At 41.0% G+C, this 26,830-nt stretch overlaps 1 protein-coding gene and 1 long non-coding RNA gene across 4 annotated transcripts in view; one reads left to right on the top strand and one right to left on the bottom strand.

Moving 5' to 3' along the window:
- The window catches only part of LOC144233457 (uncharacterized), a 40,041-nt gene extending 22,839 nt beyond the window's left edge, over nucleotides 1-17,202 (bottom strand). For 2 of the 3 annotated variants that reach the window (XR_013335678.1, XR_013335679.1), the window contains exons 1-3: nucleotides 17,086-17,202; nucleotides 7,467-7,617; nucleotides 614-696 (exon numbers count right to left, since the gene is read on the bottom strand). This is a non-coding gene — a long non-coding RNA (uncharacterized LOC144233457). The remainder of the gene's footprint in view (nucleotides 1-613; nucleotides 697-7,466; nucleotides 7,618-17,085) is intronic. The other variant, XR_013335677.1, reaches the window with a different exon arrangement.
- PLEK (pleckstrin) lies at nucleotides 124-26,830 on the top strand. Its single transcript, XM_077766391.1, has 9 exons — nucleotides 124-257; nucleotides 10,385-10,540; nucleotides 10,790-10,971; nucleotides 12,583-12,674; nucleotides 15,589-15,773; nucleotides 17,634-17,738; nucleotides 22,838-22,921; nucleotides 23,690-23,759; nucleotides 25,107-26,830. Exons 1-9 carry the CDS (start codon nucleotides 216-218, stop codon nucleotides 25,241-25,243), a joined length of 1,053 nt encoding a protein of 350 aa, XP_077622517.1. The 5' UTR covers nucleotides 124-215; the 3' UTR covers nucleotides 25,244-26,830.

Raw genomic sequence — 26,830 nt, 5'->3', positions numbered from 1 at the left:
AAGAATGGGTTGTTTCTCTCTGCAGTTCCTCATTCTGGTCTTCCACCCCAGTGAGGGGAAGAGGATGTGATCACGCGATCGCCAGCAGATGGGAAATTGTGAAAGGGACCTCGCTCTAGAAAAGCAGCCCACAACTGCCTCAGCTCTCAGAGGAGGCTGAGCTTCTAACAAGACTTGTCTCAGAGTGGACTCGGCCGTCTGTTTGTCCATTCGACATGGAGCCAAAGCGGATCAGGGAGGGCTACCTTGTGAAGAGGGTAAGCAGAAGTTCCACGTATAAGGGTATCACTGAAAATAGTGTTGGGGATGATCGGTGTCCAGCTTTGGACTCTCCACCCCCACTCATTTTGGGAATGGTTTATGTCAAACCTATTAGGCTGACACAGGAAAGCATCACAGCCTGTAGGCCGTTGCAAGGGGAGCCAGCACATGTTCCATGGCATTCTGTTTCTTAAAGGTGAATTGATCTACTCAAGCATTAGCGCAGTTTGATCTTGTTTGTTCCAGTTTGCAGGATCTGGGAGGTGGGGGCCTAAGCAAAACCTAAGTAATGGCTTAGAGCATTTTTTTTGTGTGTGTGAGTCACATGCGTATTTTATGCTAGAAGACTTACCCTCTTCTCTGATGCAGGTTACTCAGAGACTTTTCCTTTGTTACTTAAATCCCCCTCCTCCTCCTAATTGTTTATTTACTTTTCTTGAGGAAAGGAAAAAAGAGAAGGATTAAAGAAAAGCTGATACAATGACACAGCAATTGTAGCTTATTTCATGAGCCACCTTCTTAGAACGAGTGCATAAAGAAGCTTATCTTTTTTTCTGAAATCAGGCTCAAATCTCTTCATTCACCATTCTGAGTGAATTTGTATAATGTATTGCTAAGGTAATAGGAAGTGATTTTAAAGATTAGGAAATAGGGACAACTTAAATCAAAAACGCTTAGTCTCTCTGGTATGGAATCAATAAATAGAATTTTATTAGCACTGTTTATCTCCTAATGTTGGGTGTATGTCATGTCATTGTGTGAATTCACACACAGGGCTGGTTGGTATCCTGTGGGCAACATCTAGGTGAACAAATACTCTCACAATGACCCAAGTGAGCTCAGCATGTCAGAAGTGAACTAAATTGAGTACATTCTTTCACAAGCCCAAATCCCTAATCGAATGAGCCCCTAATGTGTCTCTGTTTTAGGTCCTTCATTGGTTTAACATTTTAGCCTAAAATGTTCTACCTCAGAGGGGGTTAAGCAGCACACATTACTGCCTGATTCTGTTTTGATTTAAAGCTGGAAGGGACTTCAGGGCTCCTGGCCTCAATACCCCATTTCCAGAAGAGGAGACTGAGACCCGGAAGCTGGGTGCCTGCCCAAGGTCACATGACTGTGACAGAGGTTGACAGCAGAAACCCACTTCTGACTTGGGTTTCTGACTCATCGTGCTGAACTTTGTCCAGTATACCAAGATTTTCTTAGAGTAAGTGTAACTTGAAATAGGGTTAGTAATGCATTTGTGACAGTGAGAGTTATAAGTGGGTGCTGGAGAATAAAGAAGCCCACAGCTGATATGCTCTTTAGCAGAGTATCTCTCTCTACTTTGAAACATCCTTTGGAAAAGATACAAATTGACACACAGAAGAGTAAGTGGATTCTTTGCAACAGGCGCCAACGTTCTCTTTGAGAACCAGTAATAATTAATGTGGACATTTCTTTCCTGGTTGCTGGGGCTAGTATTCAGACAAGAACAAGTGAATGAAACATTTTGCAGTGAAAATTGCTGTTATTAAGTTTGTATGTTCACATTTTAAACTCCACAGATTACAAAATATATAGAAGACTAAATCTCTAATAAGTGAGGCTGCTCCACTAGAAAATGGGTATGAAAGAGTTAGGTTTGTCAAGCTTATAGACTTACAGTAATAAATAGTTTTTAATCGGTGAGAGTAATTCTCTCAGATTATTGCCTATAACAGCAAATCTAGAAAATATCCCTAGGAAAAAGCATAGTCAAAATTCATAGTGACATTTTCACAATTCCTGTCTTCCAGAATTTTCATGTCTACAATTTATATCTTCCATAATTTTTGCATTTTTCTCTGTGACTCTTTGAACAGTCTTTGTTGTAATATGTTAAGATTCTTTGATATGTCATTTTAAAGACATGCTTGGTTCAGAAATGTTCCCTTTTGTTGGCTGCAGAACTACACCTGAAGCCAGAATTCCCTGTAAATGTTTTTAGACATTAAATTTCTTCCAGTTACCGCATACATCTGGATTAAAAACTATATGTGTCAGGAACTTAGCACATAGTAGGTACTATGTGTATGTGACCATGATTATTAATATCAGTATTGATATACACTTCAGTAAATAAGGGTCCTTTTCTAGATGCTAACAGCGATATGCACTGGTGCCTGGGTTGGTTGCCAAGTTAATAGTGAAGAGAGGACCATGGAAATCTTTCTCTGGCAAGGCTGTTAGATGTCTTGACTATGGTTATTGATGTTAAAGCACGACAAACAATAATATATGAATGTCCCTCCATTTACTTTTTTCCCTGATGCAGTTTAAGATCTCTGGGTAGTAATAAGGAATATCTTTCTCCCTATGTCTTGCCTGTTTTGTGAAATAACTGTATTGGAGATAAAAAATTTTGGGTGGCAAAATATAACATTAGAAACGCTGGTTCAAGAATTTTGTCAAGTTCAAAATCTTGGACTCAACAGTCAATGGCATTGACTATGAAATGTGCCTGAGTAGAGCCCAACACAGGGCTTGAACTCATGACCCTGAGATCAAGACCTGAGCTGAGATCAAGAGTAGGACACTTAACCAATTGAGCCACACAGGCGCTCCCCTGCTTTTCTTCTGTGCAAGATAACTGCTCACATTTTACAGTTCAGGTTTCCTCCTTTATCTGCTGCCTCAGGTCTTTAAATAGAAATGATGGTTAAGAGAAGGATAGAAAATACATGATTCTGGCACTTTGCAATTTTTAAATTCTAAATAAGACCTAAATTTCCTTGCCTCAGAGTCTTGCCACTTTTGACTTTAAGAAAAAAAAGAGCACATGGAGCTGACCATATAGCAGCTAGCCACTGTACAAACATGATCTCATTCAATCCTAACGACCCTCTGAGATAGTATCATTATCCCCATTTTGCAGATGAAAAACTGAGGCTTAGAGAGAAGAAGTGACTTTCCCACAGTCAAACAGCTGGTAAAAGGATGACCTGGGATTCAGATCCAGGCTTGCCTAACAGCAAAGCCCCAAATCTCATTGATCCCATGTAGCAGTCTGAAGGCAGGCTTACCTAAGCCAGCAAAAGGGAGGTTAGACAAATTTACCAGAGCTACAGTGGGGCCTGGACAAATTGTACTGTGGGCAATATTGGGTTTAGTAACCTCAACATCCCTTTCTCTCTGATTAGGGGTTAATTCCAGCCAATAAACCTAAATGTCTTTGGATGTCCTTGAAAACATACTACTGATTTGGATGTTTATATTCAATCATAGCTTAAAAAAGGAGAGAGAGGGAGAGAGTAGTGGTTTCCATGCAATAAATAACCTCCATGCAATAAATAACCTAGACTCCACGAAGCCATGTCCCAATGCAATCTCATTCCTAGAGGTTTATTGAGAAAACCGCTATTGATAAATGGACACCATGTAGCAGGCACTTCACGCAGCAGGGCGGATCCCAAGAGTGGCTTCGGGATGGGGTGGCCTGTGAGGCTGGGTGAAAGCGCAGGAATCGGGGTGGCGGGAAAGAGAAGGACCGGGATGCTTGGGCAGGAAAGGAAAGGGCTACAGAGAGCTGTGGTGGAAAGGAGAAAGACTCAGGTGCAAGAGAGAACAGGAGAGTCAGGAGTCCCAGCCCAGGAATCCTTTGGAGAGCTTTCTTGTCTTCTGGACATGGTATTTATTACCATGAAATAATTCCCAGCAATTTTCATTTATTCACTCATCTCTATCACAGTAGCTCACACTTGTGGCACTAACCCAGAGCAAAGACAGACGTAAGCACTGGACAGATGTAAGCATTAATGCACTTAATATTTATAACAACCCTACAAAGTAGGCACATCTATTATCCTTACATTTCAGATGAGGAAACTGAGGTACAAGAGAGGCAAAGGGCCTTGCCCAAGGTCATGCAACTATTATGTGGCAGAGCTGTTCTGAAGTCAGCAGTGTGGCCTCAGTGTCATGAGGAGCCATGCCTAACTATGTTTCTTGTGGCCTTCATGGGCTCATTTGCAGTGATTTTCTTCTGCAAAGCACTGTTGCTGGGAAGGATGGTGCCCAGGATAACTTTATGCCAGAAAGACTTCACAGTATTGTCTACAAACTGTGAAATCTGTTTATGTGGTTACCATTTTTTGAGCATCTACTATAAGCTAGCTGCTGTGCTAAATCCTTTAAGTAATTTATCTTATTTAATCTTTGCAACATTTCCATTGTACAGGTGAGGAGACTAATGTCTAAGTAACTTGGCTAAAGCCATATAGCCTGGGAGAGGCAAAGTTGAGATTTGAACCCAGATCCCTAAGACTCGAGAAATCATTCTGTTGAGCACTCAGTGCCATTTCTCTATTGCTCACCCAATATGTTTTTATTGAGAAACTGTTCAGTGTGGAAGGATTTACTTCGATAAAAAATATATTGAATAGATCAGTTTCCTTGCCTTCAAAGAATTTAAATAGGTACAAAATGAAGGTTTACCTGGGATGTTAAAAAAGTGATCTCATGAATCAGTTTGGAAAACTAGATGATACAATTTATGTACTTATTTTTAAAATTATTTTAAAAATATTTATTCATTTTTGAGGGGGGGAAGGGGCAGAGAGAAAGTGAGACACAGAATCCGAAGCAGGCTCCAGGCTCTGAGCTGTCAGCACAGAGCCCAATGTGGGGCTCAAATCCATGAACTATGAGATCACGACCTGAGCCGAAGTCGGACGCTTAAATGACTGGGCCACCAAGTGCCCCTGGATGATACAATTTATGATGTACCAGAAATGAGGACTTAATTTAACAACAACTTAAAAATAACATATCCTATGAGTATGGGAGAATAGACGATACCCACTCACAGTTCTGCTTTAGATACGTGGTTTTGCTCATAATGTAATTTCCTTTGAATTCCAGCTACACGTCAACATACGAAAAGAGAAGTCTGAGTGAAAGAAGAAGTTAAACGAGGTGTTTGCACTCTGTGGGAGGTGTTTGGGAGGGGTTCTAAACACCAAATTCAGATTTCCCCAATCCTCAGCAACGAGCTGTGGCTTTCTTCCAGTGAAGCATGCTTCAGTTTGTGCATTGGTCTTACTGAACTGGAGCTGTCGTTCAAGGTCGCTCTCTCCTCTGCTTAGACTGGGAACAGTTTGACAGCAGAGCCTGCCTCTTGGTCAATTTTATACCCCAATACCCAGGCCAGTGTCTGAAGCATAGAAGCTGTTTTATCATGAATTGTTCAATGAACATGTCTCAAAAAGAAAGAAATTTGCTGGAAAAAGACATGTAGAAACTGAGAAATCAGGGCTCCATATCATAGGAACTCTTGAAGTATGAGAAAAAATTTTCAATGGAGTATTCATTTTTAGATGATCATGTTAAATGTTTTTAAGATGTATTTATTTTTGGCTTGTAGGTAAGACCCAAAGTTTGGCAGGATGTCTGTAAATAGAAGACTCAAGGGACAAAAGGGACAACAGGTTTTTTTCTGGAATAGATATGTAGAATCTGAGGGTTGAAAGGAATATTCAGTCCTTAAAAAAGTATTTCATTGAACTTTCCTATCTGTGGCTTGCATTCCTTTTTACTAAACCACTAACAAGCATGTTGTAGTACCTCTTGGGACAGGAAACTCATTAAAATTTCTACCTTAAGTTATGCAGTGAACCATTTTTTTTCTGAAACCTCCACCTACTGGGCCCCCAAACAGCCTATGATAATGTTTCACACCTTTGAGAACAGTCCTCATCTGTTTTGCCTGTCCCATTTTGGGCTAAAACCTAGCTGCTTTCTCCAACAATTTCCCAAGAGAGATATGCCAAATAAATTGTCCCTGTCTTTTGAAGAGGCCCCGATTCTCTGCAGCTTTGAGGTTTCCTCAACTCAAGGTCATTCTCCAGATGCACCTATAAGCACAGAATTATAGGGAATAGGGAATATTTCCTGGGTGCTTACTGTGTTCTAGATTTTGCCCTAAGCAATTTACATGGAGTATTTTATAATAACGCAATAATACTAAGAAATAGATAGTAGCATTTTCCCCATTAGCCAGATGTAGAAAATGAGGTTTAAAAACTTGCTCCAGTTTGCATTACTAGAATGCGGCAGAGTTGGGATTTGAGCTCACGCTATTCAGCTCCAGATCCATTGTTATCTAGTGGTTATGCTCCATTTAAAGTTAGAGTATTACTTTCATCACTTTAGATCATATGCTTCTATTTATACAGCCTACAATGACTGAGTTTCTTTGACAGCCTACATCAAACTGCTGACTCACAGAGCTCCTTTTTTCAAATGCCCATTTCCCCAAATCTTCACCAATACATTTTATACATCTTTAAAATACCTTATTAATAAAAAGTTATTATCTTACCAATTTTAATTTGTGTTTCTCTGAATGCTGTTAAAGCAGTACATTTTTATGTTTATTCAACCCAGACATTTCTTCTTTTGAGAATTGCCTGTTTATATTGTTTGCCCATTAAAAAAATCGGGTTTGTATGTTTCTTTTGACTCTAAAGAGTTTTAAAAATATATTAAAAATATTAACCTTTAATTGTATGATAATATATTATAAACATCCATGCATTTATATTTGTTTTTCATTCATTGCAGGAATTTTAAAAAATGTACAGAAGTTTAATTTTTTATATTGCCAAATGTCTTGTCTTTTAAGATTTCTTCTTTTGGTGTCATGCACTGTCAGACTCTTGTGTGCTAAACTATACCAGTCCCATGACGATAAGCAGGTGTTCACTGGGAAATTTTAAATCTGACTCAGCATCTAAAACCAGCCCATTGTGATATGAAATTATTTAGGTTTTGGCCTATAATGGGAAAAAACAGACATATGCTATATATATGTATGAAATCATAAAACGTGTCTATTATGTATCTATAAGATCATGATGTAATATGGTTTAGATGTTTTATGATTATTCATTTATAACTACATGTTTATGATTATGTAATATACATTATATTATATTACGATATATATTTATATATACATTTGAGCTTGTATATATGGCTAGCTAAGTAGCCTAAGAATTTTGATTTAGAGTCCAGAATTACTCACAGTTATGGAAGAACCAAAAGGAAGATGGCATTTGAGGGAAGGAAAATGGTAAGAGCATACAACTGAGAATCAAGACACCTGGATTCTAGTCGCAATTCCGCATTAACTGGTCAGGTGTACTAGGCCCAGTCACTTAACTGGGCCTCAACATTCTTACCTGTATGATGAGTGTGTTGGTAGATGATCCTAACTGCCTCTATGGCCTGGACATTCCATGATCACACTTCCAGGTGTGTTACTGAATGAGCACCAAGCGTGGCTAAGGTGAAATGCTGTCAGGTTGCTCCAGCGAGAGGCTGCAGTAATAGCTAAGAGGAGACAGATCACACACAATTTCATCACCCTCACCTAATTAACTGTTGCCAAGCCTGAAAGAGTTTCCACTTTTTAAATGGTCAGATTTCTTTTGTCACAGAACATTGGCCTCCTCACTGTGCATAACGAGCCCAAACCCCAGATGACACGTTCTTCTCTGAGGGAGCTGACAGAGTCCCTAAGACTACATTGGAATTAGGAAAGCCCAAATTCATTTTGAACAGTGGCTCTGGGGTAGCTTTATTTGTCTACAGAAGGAATGCAGTGCTGGCTGACCTCTCCCAATTTATCCCAATTCCAAGGTCAAAAGCCTGGAATGACTGGCCCTTATTAGTCTTTGAGAGACCTGAGGTAAGACATAAAGTTTTGAAGTTGAAAAGCATTTTCCCCTTCATCTAGCCTAGCTTCTTACTCCTAGCTCTGTGAATATATCTTTGATTACTTTTAGTTATTTTACTTTTGTATTAAATAGACTTCCCATATTTCTCTAAAAGTACATCCCAAATTAAAAACATTTAAAAAATATTTTTATTTTTTATTTTTGAGAGAGACAGCACGTGAGTGGGGGAGGGGCAGAGAGATAAGAAGACAGAATCTGAAGCAGGCTCCAGGCTCTGAGCTGTCAGCACGGAGCCCAACGCATGGCTTGAACTCAGGAACGTGAGATCGTGACCTGAGCCCAAGTCAGATGCTTAACTGACTGAGCCACCCAGGTGCCCCCTAAATTTTAATATGTATTAGTGTCAGGGGTTGTTTATTTATTAATTTTTCTCAATTTTTGAAAAATTTCAAACCCATAGGGAAATAGGAAAAATAGTAGGATTATCCATATATTTTTTCCCTAGATTTATCAACTATTAATGCAAGGTGCTTTTGCTTTCTTTGTCTTGCCTCTGTATCTCTGTATAAATACAGACACATATTTTTACGCTGAGATATTTGCGAATAAGTTGAAGACATCATGCTACTTCACACCTAAATACTTCAACATTTATCTTAGAAGAATTAGGACATTCTCCACAGTTTTCTATATTGGATGCACCATTTTGCACTCCTGCCAGCCATGTATGAGAGTTTCAGTTATCATCCTTTCCAAATCTTGCTCTTCTCAATCTTTTTAATTTTAGATACACTTGTGGGTGTGTAGAGGTATCTCACTTGCTTTTAACCTGCATTTCCCTAGTAAAAAATGAAATTGAACACCTTTTCAGAGGCTTTTTGGATATCCTCTTTAATAAGATGCCTCTTTCAGTCTCTTGCCCATTTAAAAAATAGGTTGTATTCTTCTTACTGATTTACAAGAGCTCTTTATATTCTGAATAGTAGTTTCTCTTAAATAGATATAAAACAGATAGGCATTTGATTGACATTATATGATATATTGGCATAGTGTCTGACATTGCCCATTTTTATTTTTTAATGTTTTATTTATTTCTGAGAGAGAGAGAGAGACAGTGTGAGCAGGGGAGGGTCAGAGAGAGAGCGATACACAGAATCTGAAACAAGCTTCAGGCCCTGAGCTGGCTGTCAGCACAGAACCCGACGCGGGGCTCAAACCCACGAACCGTGAGATCATGACTTGAGCTGAAGTCGGACTCTTAACCAACTGAGCCACTAGGTGCCCCTGGCATTGCCCATTTTTAAAAAAGAGAAATAATCCAGTGTCAGTATGGACAGTTATTCTGCCTGTGCAGAAAAGAGATAGTGTGGTCTAATTAAAAAATTTTTTTTCAGTAACTAAAACAAAGGAAACACATGGACAGGCAAATTGATAGTCCCACAAGTATTTATCTTCATTGCATAAATAGTCTTCCTTTTGGGCAACTGGACCTTTATATAGAAGCTGTTTGTATTTTAAGATAAGCAGCAGGATCTGCTGGGAACTGGATGATAACTCTATTTTGTGGTAGTCATGACAAGGTGACACCATGGGTTCAAAGATGAGAGGCAAAGAACCTCTTCCTTTTCCAAAGTCCTCCCAAAATACGGATAAGAAAGAGAGACTTTCTTGATGTAGTTAGAATGCTTAATTTATTGCTAAAAGGGTGGTTGGCATTAACCCCAAGTGAAAACATTTTAACTAAGGATTTGCCTAAGGCCACATTGACATGGATAGTCTCATTGTGTTATTATAGACTGTCCTGCAAGTGATTTTCATACAACTTATCCATGCTCATATATAAGGCTTCTCTCTGAGTTTCTTCTTGATGTTCATATTCAGATAAAATCTGATTAGACCAAAGGATGGCAGTAACTGCAGGTAGCATATATCACCATTTATGGCCTCCATGCCCACAGTCAAAACAGCTATTCGATTATGGCACCTTTCCAGTGAGTCTGGCCTCAGACATCAGTTACCATTCAGTCTGAATTGATACTTGAGATAGAATCTATTTGCAGTCCCTAAGTGGAATGAACACAGTGGGAAGAGTTGGGAGCAGAAAATAAGGCCTTCTGTGGCTGAAATGCACAAGAAGGGGGTTAGAGAGCCATGCCATATTCTCTTGGTAATGGCCCATGGGAAGCTTAAGGCCTGCTTACAGAGGTATATACATGTTATCTTAATTTTTTTTTAAGTTTCCAGCAGAATGGCAGTCTCCTTCTCCCCTGAAGGCTGCTTTTCTATAAGCCTGGTTGTGTGACCAATGTGCATCACCTGAATCCACACTGGCCAAAGCTAGGCTATTTACCAAGTTGTGCACCATCTCTAGAATCATTTTAGAAGACATTGTTGCACGGCCCTTTTTGTTGTCATTACAGGGCAGTGTGTTCAACACCTGGAAACCCATGTGGGTGGTATTGTTAGAAGATGGAATTGAATTCTATAAGAAGAAAAGTGACAACAGCCCCAAAGGAATGATTCCCCTGAAAGGAAGCACACTGACTAGTCCTTGTCAAGACTTTGGCAAAAGGATGGTAAGTCAACATTCCTAGCCACAACGAACACCTTGTCATGCATTGGCCTTAGAGCCTGTGCATAGCCTACGATGTGAATGGTGCTCCCTGGGTCTGTTCTTCTCACCACCAACCCCACTGAACCCTAGGCATTTGGGTCTCTGTTGGCTAAGCACTTCCAGAATGGGGTTGACTCAAGTGCTGTGCTTCATAAGGGAACTCAGCCCTTTGAAAAGAATCTATCCTAATGGGATGTGTTTTGATTTTTAGTTTGTATTTAAGATCACTACGACCAAACAGCAGGACCACTTCTTCCAGGCAGCCTTCCTGGAGGAGAGAGATGCTTGGGTTCGAGACACCAAGAAGGCCATTAAATGCATTGAAGGAGGTCAGAAGTTTGCAAGGAAATCTACCAGGAGGTCCATTCGACTGCCAGAAACTGTTGACTTAGGGTGATTTTCTTTGCTTTACTCTACCCCCGTGCCCCCTCGCTATGGAAATCTCACAACAGATCTTGCTCCAAGGCTTGCTTTGGTCACCTCTGAAGGCTGTATCCACTCCTCCAAATTGATACTGGCACTTGGTGTACTGAGATGTTTATATGAGTCTGAAGGAGTGATTATAGCTTTTCCAAGGCCTAGCAGCTGAGGAGAGGAGGCCAATGCAATATAAATCCCCTCATTTTGCATAATCTTGGTAGAGAGAGAGAGACAGAGACAGAGACAGAGAGAGAATGTATAATTGCATTTTTGAAGTAGCCATAATAAGTTAGTCTTGAAAGAAAGGTTCAGGATCTCTAGATAGGCAGGAAAAAGTAAGTAAGGTTTCAAGTTCAAGTTCATGCATCTACACAGCCAACAAGAGCCAGCTAGGGTGAACAGCCATTCTAGATAGAAGCCATCGGTTCCCTGATGTGGTTTAAATGGTCTCTTCTGTTGGCTGATTTGGATTTGCTGGTGAGAGTTGTTGTCTAAAGGTTTTTAGAGGCTCACAGGTAAGCGCCGTCCCTGACAGGGGTTGGTAACAGGGTTTCTTCCTTTCTGCATGTTTCATATCTCCTATCACATGATCCTCTTTCCCTAGGAGTCTCTTCACTTCTTGCTAGTTTTGCTTTTATGTTGGACATACCCTGAAACAGGAGCCCTGCCAGGAAGAATTCCATGTTAGTTGCTTAACATTGCCAACAAGGATTCTATTTACAAATGGGGAGGGTTTCTGGGACTGAAGAAACCCCTTATGCAAGCCCACCACGGGACTTGGCATATTGCAGGGATTTAATAAAGTTTGTGCTTTGGGCTTGGTGAGAATAAGCACCTTCTCTCACCAAGAAAGCTTTTTGGTAAGGACCCAAGAGGCAGTGCCTCATCCAGCTGTAGTTGCTGGGAGGGGTTGTTAAGTGACCATGTTTCCAGCCACAGCTGTCAGTGATAAGTGGGGATGACACTTGTGCTCCATGGAGCCACAGGATACATGAAAGTGGCCTTCTATTTAGTTGTCTGCAGTTTCTCTGATAAGGCCATCTTTGCTTTATTATTTCAAGGTAAAAAATGAGAACTTGCCATCTCTCATAGGTTTTAGAAGTAAGAGATAAGCTTAGTGCAAATTTTCACTTTCTTGGAGGCAAATATCTACACAGATGGTCTCTTAAAGGACACTCACAGAACTAAGACATGAGGACTGAAGGCAATTAAAGATCTAGAATGTATAAGAACAATTGGCCCCAGGAACCTCTCCTCTTGGCACTTAACTGGGACAACTCTCTATTTCCAGCGCTAGGAGTTAAATCGAACCAAAGAGCTCAAAGAGCTTAATGTCTCTTAAAGTAAGAGACATTAAGTACCTTCCTAGTTCATTTTGCTGAATGCTGTATAGGCCACCGAGTTACACAAATATGAACCCAGCCCTTTAACTACTTATGATCCAGTGGAGAGACCAGGCTCAGAGGCCAACTGAGGAGGGGGAAACTTGTGGTCATGGCAAGCCACTTCAAAGTGGTGACTCCGAGAAAGGACTTGCCATTCTGAAAGACTCCCACTCATTTGTCTGTTTTCATCTCTGCACAGTGCCTTGTATCTGTCCATGAAAGACACTGAAAAAGGAATAAAAGAGCTGAATCTAGAGAAGGACAAGAAGATTTTTAATCACTGCTTCACAGGTAAAGGGCCTAGCAGGTCTGAAATAGGGCAGCTGGGGAAGGCAATATGTAGTTCTCGCTCAGCTTTATGTGTGGGAGGGTGCATGAAGCATGGTGGGTGAATGGGGTCATAGAACTCATGCTGGTGAACATGAGAATTGAATGTCCCCAAGGTGAAAGCAGAAGGAAAGGTAGAAAAGAATTATGTTGTTCAAGTTAAAATTTTGGAAAGTACTAGCTAATCAATCAAAGGGTCTCTACCCACAACCCAAAATAAATGGCATTATGTTGAAATAGACACAGTTGAATAAGATGACAAACAGGAATCAAGGTATAGAATGTAAGATTTAGGGGACAATACTAGAGATGTGTGAGGCTGCACAGGATCAGGAATTAAGTGTCACAAATTTAGGTGGATGGCATAGAAGTTAAAAACATGTTCTTTGGAGACAGACTGCCTTAGTTTAAATCCTAGCTCTGCCACTTACTTGCTATAAAACCTTAGGCCAATAACTTAGCCTCTCTGTGCTTTACTTTCCTTGTTTATAAAATGGGGATAACCATAGTACACCCACTTTATAGGTTCTCTAATATGTTTAGAACAGTGCCTGGTATACAGTAAATACTATATGGTATGAGCTCTCAGGTGGTTATTATAATTGAGAGGTCACATGTCTGCACAGACAATTCTGAGTTCAGAAAAGAGAAAGAACTCAGGGGGTTATTGAGACACATTGAAGTAGAGGCCTAAATTTTACTCAAAGAGTTGGGTGGCGTTTCATTAAGTATGGTGAGGACAAAATTACGTGGCAGAGATATACAGAATATGCATCCAGAAGAAGGCAATGACCAGTCTGGCAGGGCTGATGGTTCATTAGGGGGCGAAATGGGACATGCAGTTGGGATTAGGTTGTCAGAAGCTAGGCATGCCTTATTTATGGTGACAGAAGAGATCAAGAGAGAAAAACTCTGAGAAGATACAATGTAGAATCTGAGGGGATATCCAATCAACAGATACTTCACAAAAACCATTCAGGTCAAAGTCAGGAGGTGTGATCTGCAGTAGCAGGGTAGTGTCCCATGGTAATCAGCCTCAGAGAGTTAAGGTTGTAGCCTAGTAGCATTAGAAAAGTCAGGGCTGAAATTTGAGTTCAAGATACCAAGCCATGAGCAGTGGTAAGGGAAGCTGACAGGGGCAAGTCAGGGTCTTAACTCTAGCAGGATTGACATCACTAGGACAGAGCCTCTAGCAAAGGAGACAAGGAAGAGGTTCTGAAATAGTTCTGGGGACAAGGTCCAGGCCATACCTATTTCCTGTGAAATGTGTTACTGAGTCCCAGAGTACAGGGCTAGAACTTCTTAAGTCCTCCCCACTGAAGGTCAGTGTAAGTTCTAGAAATTCAAGTAGGATCAAGTTCTTTCATGGAGTCAGGTAGTCTCAGTGGAGAAACAAGACTATGGCAGAGATTGGGACTCGGGCACTGCTGACAAGTGATGGAGGACCTTGAATGTCAGACAACAGGAAGACTGAACTTATCTTCCGAGCTTCTGCATGCCTGGCTGAGCACATATGGACTCCAGGGTTAGAACACTTGAGTGAAGGGCCATTGTTGGTGTAACTCAGGCCTGAGGTCACTTAAACTCTCTGTGCATCAATTTTCTCATTCTTAAATGAGGTCTGTAATCACTGCCTTGACTCTTTCATGGGGTCACGATGAGTAGTAAAAGCAGAACTGTACTATTAGTTTATCCTTCTACAAAATAAAAGTAGGTAAAGGTGTTTCATATATGATGCTCATGGAAGGCTCACTAAGCAACTCCTGTTTCAAAGATAGTGTATCCTATTGCTTTTGCTTTGATGACCAGGAACTTGTTGCCTGTTATGCTGGCTCCCTGGTTGGCTGCATTTATATAGAATATGCCATTTTTCATATAAATCTTCAAAGTTGTAGTCTGCTAGTAATTCACATGATGGGTCAATTCCCTTTAATCTTCTTTTTAAAAGAGGTTTTTTAATGTTTATTTATTTTTTGAGAGAGAGAGACAGAGTGCAGATGGGGGAGGGGCAGAGAGAGGGAGACATAGAATCTGAAACAAGGCTTCAGGCTCTGAGCTGTCAGCACAGAGCCCATTGCTGGGCTTGAACTCACTAACTGCGAAATCATGACTTGAGCCGAAGTCAGATACTCAACTGAATGAGCCACCCAGGTGCCCCTTCATTGCCAGATTTCTTAATATGCCATCAAAGCTTTCCCACTCACCCTGTGCCTTCTCTCTCTCTCTCTCTCTCCTCTCTCTCTCTCTCTCTCTCTCTCGTCTTCTTTCACTTTCTTTCCACCAACTCCACCTTCTGCCCTCAAAAGGGGCTGCTTCATGCCTGTGTGCTTCTGTTCCCATGCTGCTGTTCCTCTCAGCCCGTTTTATGTGCTTGGCAAGCATTTATTCATGTTTTAAGCCTGAGCCCCATGCCACTTCCCTTATGAATCTTTTCTCAACAGCACACACCAGCCTTGCACCCTACCCACCTTCCTGCAGATCTGACCTAGTAGCTCCACTGCGCTGCATTGACCCACAGCAGAACGCTTGTTGCAATCGTCAAGTATATCCCATCTCTCCCTTTTAGATTCCCTGAGGGAGCATCCCCAATACCCATCACAGCACTTAGCACCTAGTAGATGATTAGTAAGTGTCTATTCATTAGTGGAGTAAATGGGTGGGTTAGTAAAACCTATTTCTCTGATGCATGGACTGCTCCTTAAGGAGCATGTGGAAGTATCTATCTCACTGATTTCATTTTTCCTTCTTAGAATAACAGGGAAGATGAGACAAGTGAGACACTTGGGTGCTCTGGAGCTCTTCAGGGTTGACTATCAGTGGCTTGTTCTTTGGTACTTCCATAGGGATTGTTAACCTTCCCTCTGATGGTCCCATCCAGGCAGCTGTGTCATTGACTGGCTGGTTTCCAATAAGTCTGTTCGGAATCGCCAGGAAGGCCTCATGATTGCCTCCTCACTGCTCAATGAAGGGTACCTGCAGCCTGCTGGAGAACTGTCCAAGAATGCAGTGGATGGAACTGCTGAAAACCCTTTCCTGGACAACCCTGATGCCTTCTACTACTTTGTAAGTGAGAAATGCTACCCCTTTACTCTTCTTGTGATGAGGGCTGCCCTGCATAGCTTCTAGGTTGGTTTTAATCCATATCCGCATGTGCAGAAGAAAGGGCCCAGCCCTGTAGAGAACTGCTAGATGTCTCTGATTTGTCCACCTCTGCAATGCCTGCTATATCCACTTAAAAGAAAAATATTGTTTACTTGGATAGTTTCTTTTAAAGTGACTTTTAAAACTTTATTCGATTTTTAATTTTAGAGAAAGAGAGAGAGAGAGAGAGCACTGAAGGGGAGAGGGGAAAAGGGGGAGAGAGAGAGACAGAGAGAGACAGAGAGAGAATGGAGAAAATCTTAAGCAGGCTCCAGGCTCAGCATGGAGCCTGACATGGGGCTCAATCCCACGAACTGTGAGATCATGACCTGAGCCAAAATCAAGAGTTGGATGCTCAACTAACTGAGACCCAGGTGCCCAAAACCTTATTCTTATTCTAAGCAACAATTTTTTTTATAAAAGCTTATTAGGTCCTAGTACATTCCAGGCACTCTCCTAGACAGAAGAGATACAGCAGTGAAAAAAAAATAATGGGCAAAAACTGTGGCCCTCAGGGAGCTTCCTTTTTTAGAGGGAGATCTGTAAAATCACAATGTGATACTTATATTTTTCTAAATATATATTACAATATACTACTCTTTTTTTAATATTTATTTATTTTTGAGAGAGAGACAGAGAGAGACAGAGAGAGACAGAGAGAGACAGACAGACAGACAGACAGACAGAGACAGAGTACAAGCCAGAGGAGGGCAGAAACAGAGGGAGACACAGAATCTAAAGCAGGCTCCAGGCTCTGAGCTGTCAGCACAAAGCCTGACGTGGGGCTCAAACCCATGGATCATGAGATCATGATCTGAGCTGAAGTCATACGCTTAACTGAGTCACCCAGGCACCCCTACAATCCACTACACTTAAAATAAAATGCTTTCATCCATGTCCCCTCCCCCAATCATCTTGTTTACCTCCCATGTATGCTTACCACAGATTAGGAAACACTGTATTGCCCAATATGGACCTAATCTTGGGCCATATAAGAAAGCCAGCAACAATGGATTTCTGGGGGGATTTTGGTAGTTTTGTTTCAATTTGGGTTCATAGCACAAAAGCTAGGAAGCCAAATGAGGGAACCATCGCCCTACAAAAATGAAGTGAATATCCCCAAGAGAGTTTCATTTCATTTTGGGGGAAGTTCCACTGTCAGTATTTTCTTCTTTCTAGACCTTTGATCTGGTTGTTTATAGCCATTTAAATGTGGGATTCTAAAAATACCTACCAGAGTGGCTCTTCTTCCTCTGTGTGATTCATTACTTGCTTATAGCTGAGCAAGGCCTAGTTTGCTTTTGACCTTAGAACTTGAGGCTGGACACATGATGTTCTCAGTCTTCTCAAAGTGGGAGGGGCTGAGTGGTAAACGTCATAATGGAGATTGTGTTATGTAGTGTTTCATAAACTAGCTAAACTCTACTTTCAAGGATGTGGCCATGAGATGCCAAGAGAAGGAAGGCTTTGAAGGAAGAAATGTGAAGAGCTAGACTTAGAATACAGCTTGGGGAACCCAGGAGGATGAAAGGATATTGACAAGATCACACCTGAGTGGAGATAAGAGAACGTCTAGCAATAAGAAACAAGCATCCAGAGACAAGAAACAGTAGGAGGGGAAATGAGCTAACCAAGGACAACATGAAGTTTAGGATATGAACCACAGTAGGAAGGAGAAAAGGAACCTACTCCAGTGGCTGGAGGGGAGATGAAGGGAAGAAAGTACAAGGACTCATATGCCTAAGACTGATAAAACAAACTTGCTGCTTGGTTTCCCAATAGCCAGACAGCGGGTTCTTCTGTGAAGAGAATTCCAGTGATGATGATGTGATTCTGAAAGAAGAATTCAGAGGGGTCATTATCAAGCAGGGATGTTTACTGAAGCAGGTGAGTGGCCACTACTATTCTCTCCAGTCTTTTCCTCCTTACAAGTTTCTTTAATTTCTAAATTACCAAATGGCATTTGGTTTAAACAAACCAATACACAACTAGAAAATGAGCCCTGCAGAGTGAAAGACAAAAAGCTAAGCAGATGATCAAAGTGACCTTAGGACAGGAGGACTGAGGCAGGTAGGGTAAAAGATGCATCTTAAAATAAGGAAACTTTTCTTTTTTTTTTTTTTTAAGTTTATTTATTTACTTTAAGAGAGAGGATGTGTGAATGGAGGAGAGAGAGAGAGAGGGAGAGAGAAAGAGATTCCCAAGCAGACTCCTCACTGTCAGTACAGAGCCCTATGTGGGGTTTGAGTCCATGAACTGTGAGATCATGACCTGAGTGGAAATCAAGAGTCAGACGTTTAACTGACTAAACCATCCAGGCACCCGGATAAACTGTTCTTGGGGAAAAGAAATGTTTTCTGGGGCGCCTGGGTGGCTTACTTGGTTAAGCGTCCGACTTTCGCTTAGGTCATGATCTCGCGGTTCGTGGGTTCGAGCCCCGCGTCGGGCTCTGTGCTGACTGCCAGCTCAGACTGCTGGAGCCTGTTTCAGAGTCTGTATCTCCCTCTCTCTCTGACCCTCCCCTGCTCATGCTGTCTCTCTCTCTCTCCTAGAAATAAATAAAAATATATGTATAAAAAAAAGAAATGTTTCCAAAAAAACCCCCAAAAGACCTTTCATAAGCTGGAAGAAATCAATTAGCTAAAAGGTGCCAGCCGAAACACAGAGATGTTTCACAGTAAAAGTACTTCCACTCGCCTATCCTTTCTTCTTGCAAGGTGACCAGGAAACAGGAATAGGCCACACTCAAAGAAGAAACATTATTTACCATCAAAAGCAAGGAAGTCATATTCCAGACTGTGGGTAGGTCATGGGGAGACCAAATTCAGGGCATGTCTGAAGCCAACTCTGCAGGAGCCGTAGCAGACAAATGTCAGATCCAGTCAGAGGGCACGCACTCAGTCCTGGGGGGCAGGACATATGCAGTTACCAGGTCTCCATAGGCACAGGCCATTGTCAGTCTGGGAAACAATGGCTGGGGTGAATCGAAGAGCTCTAGTTAGTTACCAGGTGCTAAGGCACAGGATGCCAAGAGGTAAGAGAATATAAGGGCTGGGGCTGAGTGAGGAGGCCAGGGTCAACACCTGGTAGAGGAAAAAACAACAGGAAGACATGAGAATATCCAGGGTGAAAAAACTGATGCTAGCATATGGTATCATAGAAAAACCAAAGCTGCTTCATAAGGCCAAGGTTTTAACTTCCTGGCTGTGCTGTGGTCTGTCTTCAGGGCACTGCTTAGTATATAACTGTGGGACTGAGATTTGACTTACCTCATAAGAGAACCTTGAACTTTCGGGGTGAAGAGGGAAGAACCAAAGTTGACCATATACAAAAAATGACATTTAAAAAAAGAACTTTGGACTAGTTGAGATTAGGTGTAGATACAGATTTTGAGTTTCATTAGGGAAAGGGGAGCATTAGTGTGAAACACAACTTAACATCAGGTTTTGAGAACACAGGGTTCGAAGAGATAATACAGCAAGGATTTAGAAAGAATTCACAGACTATTCTAATGAATTTCATGACAAGGTGACCACTGACTAGATTAAAGGGGAAGTACAGGAGCAGGGCCAGCCTTCTCTAGGGAAGGCTCTGGCAATTGTCTGTGGGTAGAGTTTGCCCATTGCCAGCTTCCTCTGGTTCTGCCAAGCATTCTCATATTCCTGGCTTTTTGATTACAGGGGCTGGAAAGTGGATGTTAAGACAAGAGGAACTTGGGAAGGAATTTCATTATTTCCTTATTTTGTGGATTCTGTCTATAATTCTATCTTATCAGTTGTGACTTTTCTTGAATTAGTTGATCTGACAAGTGTTAGTCTAAAGTGGATCTCTGAGAAAACTGAACATGAAGATTGAAAAGGGGTAGACAAAATCTGGGCTGGACTGGAGTCATGTCTTGGCAAAGCATCCTAAAGGATACCTGTATGGTCAAAGATTTGACTGAGGGTAATTGTTATCTGCGTGTGTGTTGAAGATAGTGGGGACTTGAAGGAGGCTTACTTCTGTGTTTTTCCTCACCTTCCTTTACTTGGCTTTTGATAAGTGCTATTTAGACTTAGCTAGCCCAATTGGTGCACATTTTAATCCTCCAGGGATCTGTTAAAATTGCACCCAAGACCAATAAAACCAGAGTCTTTGGATTTTAGAGCTTACAGAATCAGGTGATTCTGATGTGTGTCCAAGGCTGAGAATCACAGAGCTAGCCCTTTTCTTCAAAGCTAACTTATCCTACCGCCAAAATACCACTATTTATATAGTCATTCCTCTTAGCCTCCTTTTACTATGGAGAAAACAGCAATCAATGTATATTCAGAAACTTTGTTTTTTCACAATATTCTTTCCTCTAATTTTTGAGGGGGAGCGAGGGGGAACAGAAACCTCTTCTACTTTGATTGATGGCCACACTTAATGTTACCAGTCTCTTAGCTCTGTGGTTTATAACCCCGGTTCATATCATAATCACCTGAGGGAATTAAAGAACTTCTTAAGTGTCACAAAGCTAAACCACTCTGTGTCTGCTGCTGGGAGTTAGCAGGGTTAATGTGTGTAGAAGGCTTATCATATAAAAGGACACCTGTGTCCCACACCTCACAGGTGGGAAGTAACTGTGTCCAATTGGAGGTCTGTCCTACCCCCTCCCCCCCATTTTTCCCACTTCTCCCATCCAAGAGGAAATTATTCTACTTGGGGGATGTAGCAAATTTGAGGATGATTGATAGTGAATTATATTCAATATAATTCCCTTTTAATAGATTATTCTGTTATGACAATGAACAAAATATACGGTTTTTAAACCATGTGTAGGTATTTTGATGAGGAGGTACAACATATCATATGTTTTTCTCATACCTTCTACAGAGTTCAGCATCCTTCTTGGTCTATAATAGATAATAAACATTTGTAGAGTGAATTAAATTGAATATAAGTAGCTGGCAGGTCAGTAACAACTCTTAGAAGCCCCAGGCACGCCCCAGGATTCCTTAAAATCTCCCAGGAAATACTCATTAAATGAAGAATGGCCAGATAATGCACTTACTAACCTTAAACTTTTCAATGGGTCACATTGTGATGTCAATGAGGGCTTAAAGGCAATAGGTAGTTGGCCAGGGTTTGCTGATTTCACATTTTCTTGTTGCCTTCCCCTTCCACTGATTCACAAGAACTTGTTATTCACCCAGTGATTGCATGTGAGATCATGAAATGTGTGTCTATAGGTCAAGAGGAAATGATGTAGGGCAGAAGCTTTAGCATTCTCATCTTTTGGGCAAGATTATCTAAGGCAAAGAACAAGAATTCATTAAAAGAATTTTAGAAATTGATGCTTTGCAAAAGCTATTTTAGATATGTCATAACAGAGAGAAATATGTCTGTTCTCCCATATGACTCTATAGGATTTCTGGCTCCCACCATTCAAGCAAGTAAAAGCCTCTTTGGAGATGAGCTCCTTGACCAAATGCTTGGCCAAATAACTTAAACTCATTCTTAAAATCACCCTTTAAACTCCTTAGGCCTGGCATCATGAAGGAGACACCGTTTGCTAAAATCATAAATTTTTCATTTTTTTTTCTATAGGAGTGCAGTGAAAAATATTGGAAAATTTGTGTATGTAAAATGTGTATATGTCAATATGTAGTGCTTTAGAATTAAATGATATGCTTCATATTGGCAAGATAGAAACTATGTATCTTCAATTCATATATACATATATATACACACACACAGATATATATTTGCTTCTGGAGATATTTAAGTCATTTGAATTTTCTGGGGGAAATAATGAAATTAGGTTTACCACAACATTTAAAAAATTGCTTTAAGCTGATTGAAGAATCTGGATAATTTAAGGTAATTACAAGCAGATATAAGGCAGTTTCCATGGTGAGATTCTCTGTATCAGGCATGGACTGGGCATTGGAGGAACAAAGGTCAACAAAACATAAGTCCTGCCCTCTAACCCACAGTCTGGATGGTGTCATCGTGTTGGGAAAGCCCAGTTCCTATTTGTTTTCATCATGTCTGTCACATTGACGATTCCTTCCCGTTTCCATTGCTGCTACCTGACGTTAGTCCCTAACAATTCTATGCTTGGATTGTTGCAATAATTTCCTAATGAACTTCTTTTTACCTTAGTATCTTTCCTCTGGGTTATCTTTAACCTAGCCAGCTGGTCCATCCTATATGTGGTCACCATATTAATCTTCCTAAAATGTGACTGTAATCTTTCACCTCTGACTCAGAAGCCATCAGCAACCACCCACCCCCACCTTTTAAGTCTCTTTCCACTTTCGCAATCATGCCTCATGAACCCTGCATTCCAGCCAGACTGGTCTTATTCATCAATGTCTGCATATGCCTTGTATGTTCCCATTGCTGCTTTTTTGTTGTTAAGTCTTTCCACCCACCTCTTTCCCATCCATCTGCCTCCTGTATTCTCTGTGGAGAAGTGCAGAGGCTCTCTTTGACATCCCAAACCCACAATGACATATCCTACATTTAATTCCCTTGAAATCCGTTATCTATACCAATTACTTGATTTGGACATTTACTGTTTTATATTTCCACATAGATTATAAACTCTTTGAAGCATAGGGCTATGTCTTAACCTCTTTATATCCTCCATGTTACCTAATATACCACGTATGTACATTGTATAAAATGCTGTCTTATATAATACTAAAGCTGGAAGACAATCTTAGAAATAATTAATCCATAATTTCATAACATTCAAATTGTTCATTGGCTGTAGTGCTATCTCTTGGACAAAGACCTGGGTTGGGGCCTTGTTTCCTGGAGTTGGCATTTCATCTTTTTCTTTTTTCAATTCAACAAAGCTTACAATGTAGACACTGTATGTACAGAGTACTGCTAAGAACTCATCATGCCACTTGACAATAAACTATTTGTAAAAAAAAAAAAAGAATATACAGAACAAAGTAGGAAAAAAAAAGAACTCATCATGCCTCTTTTTATGTTGATCTTGGATACAGGGACACAGAAGGAAAAACTGGAAAGTGAGGAAGTTCATTCTGAGAGAAGACCCTGCCTACCTGCACTACTATGACCCTGCTGGGGTGAGATCCTGTGGTCAACAAATCTACTGCACTCAAACCTCCAGTGGATCTGGGCTTTCCATTCTCCTTTCTGCTCTATTTCTATCTGCATTTACTCTGTCCCCTACCACTTCTTTTTCTCCTACTCTCCTCTAACTTTTCCTCTCCTCTCTTAACTGCAAATGTCTGCAGTCTTAGGCTTTGAGGCCAGCAGAAGCTCAGGGATGAAAGAAAATATTCTATATTGTCATTTATTTGGTCAACTCGACATAATTAGTTTTCGTTTGCCCCAATCTGAAAATTTCAGAGGAAGTCAACCAGTCCAATTCATTGTTCCTGGTTTAATATGCAAAACAGTGATAATTCCTCCTCCAGGCCAATTTGGATGAGAGCATTGTTTAATGCTCTCCTCAGCCTCTGCTTACAGTGCAGGGTTCTTTGATTCCCTCCCTTGAAGGTTATGTTACTGGGTCAGTGACATGGGGCCAAAGAGTTCTGGAAACATGCAATGGCTCTCTCATGGGACCTGGCAATGCAGTCTCTCCACCTGCCCTGCCACTTTCCTCTACATAGGAAACTCAGATTGACCTGTGTCTCCTCATCTAGCCTCCCTGAGCAAAGTAGGGGGTGGAGGATCTCGAAGAGGTTTTCTTCAGTCTTCTGCTCTTACCCATTTGGGGTGCCCTAATCTATACCAGAGTGAGTCTGTGTGGCTTTTGTGCCAACAGGATAAGGTATGTTCATGCATTGTACATTGGAAACATAACGAAGGACTCTTCTCTTCTCTAGGGGGAGGATCCCCTGGGAGCAATTCACTTGAGAGGCTGTGTAGTGACTTCAGTGGAGAGCAACCCAGATGGTAAGAATGAATTTTTGTTTGAGGGAGCTTTCCTTTCCACACCTGGGTGTCCTGAGCTGACAACAATCAATAATTCACTTCATCAATCAGGCTAAGCATGAATTAATTTCTGTCTGAAAACCTGGGAGAAAACAAGAGTTATTTTCTCCCAGATGCTGCCTGGTCTCTCTGGGCCTTGGAGAGAAGTGGCTTTGTGGATGACTTGAGCAAATCCTTGAGCAATGCTGAGAAAAACCCTCCCCTCGGAACTGGCTTAGATGGAGAGACTTGTTACCTCCTGATGCCTGTAATTGAGCTATAGCATTCCTTAAAAGGGACCTTTTACATATCCAGACCAGGAAATCTCCCGCAGCAAAAGGAACATTTGTTCAGTGAGGCAGTGAAGTGAGTGGAAAGTGCACTTGCCTTGTAGTTATGTCTGTGCTAGTTAGTTAGTGGCATGGTCTAGGGTAAATCACCTAATGCCTCTGGGTCCCAGATCTCAAGTCTATGATGCAGCACATGAAATAGCCATGCTGGTGTTGACTGACTTCACAGCTGCAGGAATGAAGGGTATCACAGGGGAGATATGGTTTAGAACCCCCCCCCGCCGGTTTTGCCATGTCATTTTGGGTTTATGATGTTATAAAGGCTGATGGGAAAACACTACAGCTGCAAAAGTCTAGATTTTGACTACTCCTGGATCTGCTCACTGTCTCCTCCTTATGGAATTACAATTTTTGATTTGAGGTGGATGTTTTAAGTCTTTGTCGCACTGTTGGCCAGTTAACAACCTTCGGATCTCTCAACAGAGACTCTAACTTAGCCTCTGATAAAAAAAAGTTCAAGCTTGTTTTTTTGTTTTTTGTTTTTTGTTTTTTAATGGAAGTGGGTCTGGATTTTCATTTTTGTTTTTTATTTTAATATATTAGAGTCAGTCCTTGGTTTATATTATGAACGGAGGAAAAGTAGTCATTAGGTTCTCGTAGAGGTACCCATTAGACGTAATTGGTATGCAGAAGTAGGAAATTTAGTTTGCTCATAAACTGTAAAAGAAACTGTAAACTGTCCTTGAGTATTTTACTTATTTCTTAAACATATACCACACACAATTATATTATGTACTTAACTATAAACACTATATCTATCTATAGGATTAGTATACTATAGTATATTACAGCATATATAAATGCTATATATAATTATATAATAAATATATATGATCATACAATGATGATAAGTTTGAAAACCACATATTTAAGTTTCTTAGAATACGAAAAAAGCTAAAATTTCATTCCTTGCAAAAGGAGGGTGAACTGGGCGGCCTCTCTGTGCATGTGCTTTGTCATTCACTTTCTTTTTCACCAGGCAGGAAAAGCGAAGAAGAAAACCTGTTTGAGATCATCACAGCTGATGAAGTTCATTATTTCTTGCAAGCGGCCACTGCCAAGGAGCGTACTGAGTGGATCAAAGCCATCCAGGTGGCCTCTCGGACTGGGAAGTGAGAATGTTTCTGCAGCTCATCATCACTCTCCCGAGGGAACCCCAGGGATAAGCTCGGTCTAGGAACTGTCCACTTCTGGCAACAAATCAATGAGAAAGGGCCCAAGGTTGGGAAATTTTCATCTGCAGAGGTTCTGAATGTAACTAACCACATGCCACGTCCTGTTCACCTGCACCAACCACATTGCTCACTGAAGCCTCTCCATGTCTTACCACGCAGATATAACAAGCTGTGTGGCATGGCTTCACTGCTTAACCTCTCCAGGCCCAAGCTTAAAGACCAAAAGCCCTGTGATTCTAATACCCACGGAGGTGAAGTATATCTAGTTGTGTAGCTAGTGTCCCTGCTAGGCTCAGTCTTGGCCTTCAGAACCTGAGATACTCTGCCCTTTAAAACTGTTCCCAATCTATACTTAAAGGACTAGGCATAAACCTCCTTTTTTCTTGTTCACCACCTTCTCTTAACTCTTGGCCATTAGATCGTGTTTCAGAATGAAGGAGAACTTTCTTCTTACTTCCTCACTCTAACCAGAAACTTCCTGAAAGTCAGTGCCACAGTGGTATCTTTTAGGTTGAAGCCTTCTATCACTTACTATAGCCTGGAAAGTTATACCTTCTGAGAAAATGACCCAAGGAAGCCAGGAGTAAACAAGGGGCTTTTCCATGCCCAGAAGCCACCCAGAGCAGGTATATCCCACTCCCACTCAATGCTGACCTGAGATGGGTGTATTTTTGTCCCTTCCCAGAACATTTCTCTACCATTGGCTGTAACTGGGGGTGGGGGTGGGGTCTCCATACCTCTGAGATTCTCTTTCCTTTGAATGTTTGCACAAAAAAGTGGCCAGATGGGTTCCATCCATAGGTCTCTCCATGCATGGGGGGTCTGGAGACTGGCTGTCTAATGTACATCCCTCAGTTCTAGAGGCTGCAGGGGCTGGACTGAAGGCTGGAAGGTTGGATGATGGACTTATATAAAGATAATATTGAGAGGACTTAAGCCCAGACAGAGCTCACTGAGGTGGCCATCAACACTGTGTAGCATCTTTAATTCTCCAGTTAATGATATTGTAGTAATACCTGAGCTTTAAGCCCAAGCTGTAGCTGCTCCTGCTTGGCCTTCACAGGGCCTCATGAACCCATTACCAATCAGAGTAATCTGATCTAGATTCAAATTGAGTACCTGTTTTCAACTTTTGACCCTGTCCACCAACTAGTGATTCTAACCCCAAATTGAGAAAAACCAAACAAAAAAACCAAAACAAAACAACCAAACCAGGTATGTATGTGAAGGTGCATTTTCCTACTTCAGATTTGTAACTTTAAGGCTATAGTAAGAAAAGAAGAGCAGAAAATTCTTCCTGATTTTATCAACTCCTCTCCCTCCCCCAATTCCACATGATATCCATGAGGTTATTCCTACTCCTGAATTGTTTTAGCAATGGCCTAGAGGTAAAAGGCTATCTTTTCTCTGATTCTTTAGTAAGCTGTCTTTTTAGAACATGCACAAGTTTCTCTATTCAGTGTTAAAAGTATTTATTGATATGGAGTCAACTTTATGTTTTGAAATAAACATGACCATGTTTAACATC

The sequence above is a fragment of the Crocuta crocuta genome, unplaced genomic scaffold, assembly GCF_008692635.1.
Source record: "Crocuta crocuta isolate KB4526 unplaced genomic scaffold, BGI_CrCroc_1.0 scaffold113, whole genome shotgun sequence".
In the NCBI taxonomy this organism is placed as follows: domain Eukaryota; kingdom Metazoa; phylum Chordata; class Mammalia; order Carnivora; family Hyaenidae; genus Crocuta; species Crocuta crocuta.
This window is presented reverse-complemented; position numbering and strand designations above follow the sequence as displayed.